We start from the raw sequence: 7677 nt of genomic DNA, 5'->3' as shown, positions 1-7677 counted from the left end.
CCCTGCCCTCCTTAGCCTCCACCCCAAAAATCTCCAGGTATTTCCCAACCCGGAGCTGGAAACCCTAAAAGGAAAGGAATAGACCCATTTTGATAGGGATAATCTATAGGGATCCCTCTGCCCCTCTAAAATCAGCTTGGGTTGGGGAGCACGGAAACAGCTGGGTAGACACAGGTACTTAGGTGCAGATATAAAACTGGGGCAAGGGAGAATGCTGAAGGTATAGAGGGTTTTTTTAAGGGCATGTTTCAGGTTGGTGTGTACATCTGTAACACATATACGCATATGACTCTGACTTATATCAAGTCAGGCCATTGGTCCACCTAGATCAGCATCATGTACACTGATTGGCAGTAGCTTTCCAAGGTTTCAAGCGGAAAAGGGTCTCTCTCAATACCAGCTACCAAAGAAGCTTTAAGATGCCAGGGATTGGAACGTGTGGTGTAGTGGTCAGGCTGTCAGATTAGTCTCTGCCAGGGAAGCTCACTGGGTGACCTTGGGCTAGTCACACACCCTCAGGCTAGCCTACCTCACAGGGATGTTGAGAGGATAAAGTGGAGGCGATCAGAATGATGCGAGCGGCTTTGGGTCCTATCGGGGAGAAAGGTGGGGGAGTGAATGAAAATAAATAAAGTAATGGGAGTTCAGCTGGGGGATATGAATATGGCATGAGAATACCATGAAGTAGTACGCACAGCCTAAATGGGATACAGAGGCTAGATCTGTGGTTTTCATGGGGAGGTCACAGCCATTTTAAAGTCATTTAAAAATGCCACAAGGGCCCAATCCGGATCGTGCCCACCGCGCAGGACTCTTATCCCACCCCTCAAGCCTTTTCAAGTGCCAAAACAGCCGCAGGAGGAGGAAGAGGAGGAGGAGAAAAGTTGGTTTTTATATGACGGTTTTCTCTACCTTTTTAAGGAGAATAAAACTGAATCGGTAGCCCCATGTCCTATTACACTGTGACTTGCATGTGCTTCCACGAGAGAAATTTCTGCTACCATTACTCAAGGATAGTGTAGCACAAACAGATGTGGGTTTAGTGCGCTACCTATTAAGGGACAAGCATATAAGACTGATGGTAGCAAGATTCCTGGAAACCTCTCTAGGAGCGCTGATATTTTATCATATACTGCATTTCAATGACTGATTGATGTACTTAAAAGTGTTATGCCAATAAAGGTTTGAATGAATGAATGAGAATCAAACTGGCTTACAATCACCTTCCCTTCCCCACAACAGACACCTTGTGAGGTAGGTGGGGCTGAGAGCGTTCGGAGAGAACTGTGACTGGCCCAAGGTCACCCAGCAGGCTTCATGTGGAGGAGTGGGGAATCGAACCCGGTTCTCCAGGTTAGAGTCCACTGCTCTTAACCACTACGCCACGCTGGCTGGATGGGTAGGGGTTGGGAACTTGATAAGGTACACTGAGGGGGTAAGACTGCCCCATGCTGCTGCACTTCAGCATTTTTAAATGACTTTTAAAAGGTGGTGGCACCCCCACGGCCGCCACAAGAAAGCAGTTACATCTCGTTTGGCCCATAGGCAGATGATGGGGGCTGAGATTCTGGGGAGGCCTGTCCAATTCAGTCTCTAGGGATTCAGCGAATTGTCCTTGTGAGACGATGGTGGGAGATGTAGAGCAGGGAGGTGCCCCAGGCAAGCCGGCGGTAACTGCAGGCCGGAGTCGGTGAGTCTCCTAGATAGCAAAGCGGTAGTTGGGGTGTAGCTGAGGCTGCACGTCCCAAACATGGGTGAGCAGCTGGCGCAGGACTCGGTCTTTGCCCCGGGCTTGTCCTCCTTGCATGGCCTGCAGTTTCTTGCGCGTCTGGGCCTCTACCTCGGCAGACAGGTTTCCTTGCGAGCCCAGAGCCTAGAAGGAAAAAGTGCAAGGTCATACTAACACTGTGACAGCTGTAAAAATGGCACTCATTCTAGATATTAGAGTTAATGCACCAGCAAAGAAGCAGGGTGGATGAAAATCAATGATAATAAAAAAAAAATCAGATTATTTTATTTAAATTGGATTCTTAAAAATAAAATGCTTTTTGAGAAAAATCGATCTAAACATAGCATTCTATTTAAGATACATTACAGTCAGGCTGGATAAAAATCAATGATTTCAAAAAAATCAGGAACGCCCTTCCACTCTCTACATCGACACAAGAACATAAGAAAAGCCATGCTGGATCAGACCAAGGAACATCAAGTCCAGCAGCCTGTTCACACAGTGGCCAACCAGGTGCCTCTAGGAAGCCCCCAGACAAGATAACTGCAGCAGCACCATCCTGCCTGTGTTCCACAGCACCTAATATAATAGGCATGCTCCTCTGATCCTGGAGAGAACAGGTATACATCATGACTAGTAGCCATGAATAGCCCTCTCCTTCATGAACATGTCCACACCCCTCTTAAAGCCTTCCAAGGTGACAGCCATCACCACATCCTGGGGCAGGGAGTCCCACAGTTTAACTATGTGTTGTGTGAAGTACTTCCTTTTATCTCTTTTGAATCTCTCACCCTCCAGCTTCAGCAGATGACCCCACATTCTAATATTATGAGAGAGGGAGAAAAGCTTCTCCCTGCCCACTCTCTCCATACCATGCATCTTTTTATAGACCTCTATCGTATCTCCCTTTAATCGCCTTCTTTCCAAGCTAAACAGCCCTAAGCGTTTTAACCGCTCCTCATAGGGCCGTTGCTCTAGTCCCCTGATCATTTTTGGTTGCTCTTTCCTGCGCCTTCTCAAACAGGCTGACAAACAGGTCAGTCACTACCCAAAAGAATAAATGGACATAAATCACCCTACATTAAAAACCACAACACTCAAAAACCAGTGGGAGAACATTTTAACCTTCCAGGTCATTCCATTGCTGACCGAAGAGCGGCAGCCTTCAAACAAAGACACTTCAAGGGGAAATTACAACATGAGATTGATGAAGCTGAGTTCATTCACAGGTTCAGAACAATGGACCCCGGGTTGAACAGGGACATAGGCTTCTTATCTCATTACGGAGACTACGTTTCCGCCCCCAAGCACTTTCCCTCTGCTCTAATCAAGCGGACTACAATATGCATTGTACCTTTGCATCTTTACAAGCATTCTTTACAGCACCCCGCCCACCTTCAGAGTTTGAAAATGTTATAAAAAAGACTGTTCGCACTTTGGCCCCTTTAGCTGTGAAGACGTCTTCCAACCATTTTTTAGCCGTGGTATCCAAAAACCCTTTTAAAGGGGGGGTTACCGCACTTTGTAGTCCCAGCGATGTATTAAGAGTTTGAAAATGTTATAACAAACAGCGCTTTAAAAGGGTTTTGGATACCACGGCTTATAAATGGTTGGAAGACGTCTTCACAGCTAAAGGGGCCAAACAAAGTGCGAACAGTATTTTCTTATAACGTTTTCAAACTCTTAATACATCGCTGGGAATACAAGTACAGTAACCCCCGATGTTTTTTATAACATTTTCAAACTCTTAATACATCGCTGGGAATACATAATGCGGTAACCCCCAATGTTAATAGATATTATAATGGAATTGTTTGACATATTACACAATCCTTTTGTTTAATTATGTGTTATAACATTTCTGTGCCGCCTTTCCACTCAAATAGCGCCCACACGGCGTCGAGCATTCCAACATTAAAAGGCATTTAAAATTAAAGTATATATAAAATAATTCAATAAAAACACACAACACAACCAGGGAGGAGGGCCAATGACATTTGTATGGCATTTACAGTTTAGCACCCGACCCGCTCAGCAAGAGCTCAAAAGATAAAGAAATAAATGCATAGCAGCGTCCTCGGATTACATCCCCCCACTCCTGCCGGCTCATGATATCAAATGAAGTAATATTTCTTTATTACCCCCATCCAAGGCGCTTAGGGTAGGTTGCAAAGAACCTTTATCTTATCCTGCAGACAACCTTGAGAAGTCAGTGAAGCCAAAAGAGTACTTTGCATATGGCTATCAACCTGTGCCCATCACGGGCTCAGCACCAGGGCTGCCAACCCCACTCTAGGAAATTCCTGGAGATTTGAGCCTGGGGAAGGCTGAGTTTGGGGTAGGGTTGCCACGTCCCTCTTCGCCACCAGCGGGTTTTTTGGGGGGGGCGGAGCCTGAGGAGGGTGAGGTTTGGGGAGGGACTTCAATGGGGAGGGGCCATGGCTCAGTGGTAGAGCATCTGCTTGGCACGCAGAAAGTCCCAGGTTCAATTCCCGGCATCTCCATTTAAAGGGACTAGGCAAGTAGGTTATGTGAAAGACCTCTGCCTGAGACCCTGGAGAGCCGCTGCCAGTCTGAGTAGACAATACTGACTTTGATGGACGAAGGGTCTGATTCAGTATAAGGCAGCTTCGTGTATTCACTGCCACAGAGTCCAATTGCCAAAGCGGCCATTTTTCTCCAGGTGAACGGATCTCTGTCGCCTGGAGATCAGTTGTAATAGCGGGAGATCTCCAGCTGACCCATGGAGGTTAGTCACCCTGGTTTAAAAACCTACACTTAAAATAAACCCCAAATCTCTCTAGGGGAAAAGCAATGAGTGGGGAGCTGGGTTATCAACTCTCTTCCTAAATGTATCTCTAGTCCTCATCCTTTTCCTACTCCCCTCAAATTCCCGTAATGCCTCCTTAAATATCTCTGAGTAAAGCAATCCGGTGCTACCGATTTTCCTTCCTGTTCCTCCCCGATAAGGCCCAGGCCCCACTTTGCCCCCCTCCAGCATCTCACCGCTTGCTGCTTGTGCTGGAACTCTCTCTCACGCTCCAAACGGTACTGCTCAATTTCAGCCTGGGCTTCTTCCTTGGCCTGCTTCAGCCTCCGCGCCTTCCCTGGGATGTGGGGGTGGGGGGCAGACAGAAGGGGGGGGGAGAGGAAAAAGAGACCCCCCCTATCAATACCGCATCCCCAGCCAAGCTTCTTTTCCCCTGTGCTGCAGCCGATGACTCCACAGTTCTTTTCCAGAGGAGGTCCGGCTCTCAGCCCTTTTCTCCCCCCCCCCTCCACCCCCACCATGAGAATCCAATAGAAAACAGGAGCCTCTGCTCACGTTTCCGGGCCTCTGCCACCTTCTCCGCCGCCCTCTTCTCAGCCTGCAGCAGCTGCTGGATGCCCTGGGTCTGGCTGGCCATGATCGCTTAGCAAGGATGCTCCAAACCATCTAACGCTCCTGCATCCGCTGAACTGGGTACCACATCCTTTTAAAGACAGCCCAAGGTCCTAGTGCCCCTCTTGTTTCCTGTTCGGCCAGTGTTCCACAACGTGCTTGCGAACAACCAGGTTCAGCAGGATACAAGGCTTCTGTAACTTTAAATAGTTGTGTAGCGAAGAACATAAGAAAAGCCCTGTTGGATCAGACCAAGGCCCATCAAGTCCAGCAGTCTGTTCACACGGTGGCCAACCAGAGGCCTCTAGGAAGCCCACAAACAAGATGACAGCAGCATTAGCCTGCCTGTCTTCCACAGCACCTAATATAACAGGCATGCTCTTCTGATACTGGAGAGAATAGGTATGCATCATGACTAGTAATCATTTTGACTAGTAGCCCAATCCCTATCTGGAGAACCGGGTTTGATTCCCCACTCCTCCACATGAGCAGCTGATGCTAATCTGGTGAACCAGGTTGGTTTCTCCACTCCTCCACATGCAGCCAGCTGGGTGACCTTGGGCTAGTCACAGCTGTCTTGGAACTCTCTCAGCCCTACCTACCTCACAGGGTGTCTGTTGTGGGGAGGAGAAGGGAAGGTGCGTTGTAAGCCGGTTTGATTCTTCCTTAAGTGGTAGAGAAAGTTGGCATATAAAAACCAACTCTTCTTCTTTTTCTTCATCCTCCATGAACATGTCCACTCCCCCTCTTAAAGCATTCCAAGCTGACAGCCATCACCACACATTGCGGCAGGGAATCCTGCAATTTAACACAATTTAAAGATAATTTCAGCAAGCACCAACCTATCGTGCCATACTGTTGCAAGGGTGAGAAAAGCTGCCCTTGCCAAAATTCCCACTTTGGCTGTTAAAGAGAACAACAGACCCATCGTCTCTTGCATCTACTTGCCCAGATATGTTCCAGGCTGTTATCCCCTTCCACCCCCAATCACATTTCCTTGCAGCTAGGGTTGCCAACCTCCAGGTACTGGTAATCAACATTTTCAACAAGAAGTGCCAAAATGGGGTTGTTAACAAAGCAAAATAGCACCACAGCCACAAATCCAGTAGTTGCTGGTCAATATTTATACCACAATCAGTGCTCATTCAATACACAGTATATAGAAGGAATGACTTACAGTTAACACAATAACAATTTCAACTTGCAGTTGAAACAGCAAATACTTTGAATATAATCACTGTGTATTCTAAAATGTCGTCAGATTCCAAAAAACAACAATGGATTTCTGGTAAAAATCCCACTTAGCTCCAGCTTCATCAAATTTGGAAATCCTGAGATGATGAGAAAGCTTGAAATGCACTCATTTTCAAGCGTAAGGTGTATACCTTCTACATAGAAGCGGCTGGCTGGCTGAGTCATCTGATGAAGCTGGAGCGAAATGGGATTTTTACTGGAAACCCATCGTTGTTTTTTTGCGAGTCATTCCTTCTATATATTGTGTATTGAATGAACCCTGATTGTGGTAAAAATATTTACCAGCAACTACTGGATTTGTGGCTGTAGCGCTATTTTGCTTTGTTAACAACCTCCAGGTACTAGCTGGAGATCTCCTGCTATTACAACTGATCTCCAGCCGATAGAGATCAGTTCCCCTGGAGAAAATGGCTGCTTTGGCAATTGGACTCTATGGCATTGAAGTCCCTCCCCTCCCCAAAGCCCGCCCTCCTCAGGCTCTGCCCCAAAACCTCCCCCTGGTAGGGAAGAAGGACCTGGCAACCCTACTTGCAACACTTCTGAGGCAGCCTGAAACTCTGACCACTCTACCGCACTAGGATCTGGGAGGCCCACCCTGCCCTGGAAGCTTGCTGGGTGACCTTGGGGGACAATCACTCGCTCTCAGCCTCCCGGGGCCCACTGGGTTTGGTGGTAAGCATAAAATGGAAAAGGAGACACGTGTGCCCCACCCAGAGCTCCCTGGAGGAAGCGTGGGATCAGAATGCATTAGATGAGTAGACAGACTTTCGTATTCAAACAGGCTAACAGTGCAATCCTATACATAGGGTTGCCAACCTCCAGATACTGGCTATTAGCCTTCCGTTTGAATTGTCGTGATGCACTTTTTGGCAATATGATAGACGTTCATCTATTGCCACTAAGGATAATTTCCTGATAGACAAAGCTCTGGCGAAATGGGAGTTGCACCGGGTTCCCATCTCGGGAAGTAACACTTTTTTCTACATCTCATTGCCTTGCAAGAAAGCTTTACAGCCCACAGGTGAAGAGATATCGGGTTTCCAGCACTAAGGAGCACCTTTCCTGGGTAGACGTGTGTGTGTGCACCCGGATTGAATCGCATTGTTTGACAGGATTTGTGGCAACCCCAGGATTCCTGGGTAGATTTTCCTATTTTGGGACTTGAACCTTCTCGGACACATTCTGTCATATGATTTATCTGTATATGTTGTATGCCTTATCTTTACACCGATTGTGTTGTTATTTCAGACTACTGGATTATAGAGATTGCACCTTTATATCATTTATTTGTGTTAATAGACTTCGTTGTTCA

The 7677-nt window shown here is 47.1% G+C and overlaps 1 protein-coding gene across 1 annotated transcript; it reads right to left on the bottom strand.

Moving 5' to 3' along the window:
* Positions 1 to 1685: 1685 nt before the first annotated feature.
* On the bottom strand, positions 1686 to 5216 carry ATP6V1G2 (ATPase H+ transporting V1 subunit G2). The gene is made up of 3 exons (XM_056862887.1): positions 5055 to 5216; positions 4736 to 4836; positions 1686 to 1873 (listed from the first exon to the last, which is right to left on the bottom strand). The coding sequence occupies exons 1-3, from the start codon at positions 5134 to 5136 to the stop codon at positions 1700 to 1702; spliced, it is 357 nt and encodes a 118-aa protein (XP_056718865.1). The 5' UTR covers positions 5137 to 5216; the 3' UTR covers positions 1686 to 1699.
* Positions 5217 to 7677: the final 2461 nt, after the last annotated feature.

Source organism: Euleptes europaea, chromosome 1 (genome assembly GCF_029931775.1).
Source record: "Euleptes europaea isolate rEulEur1 chromosome 1, rEulEur1.hap1, whole genome shotgun sequence".
Taxonomy (NCBI): Eukaryota; Metazoa; Chordata; class Lepidosauria; order Squamata; family Sphaerodactylidae; genus Euleptes; species Euleptes europaea.
This window is presented reverse-complemented; position numbering and strand designations above follow the sequence as displayed.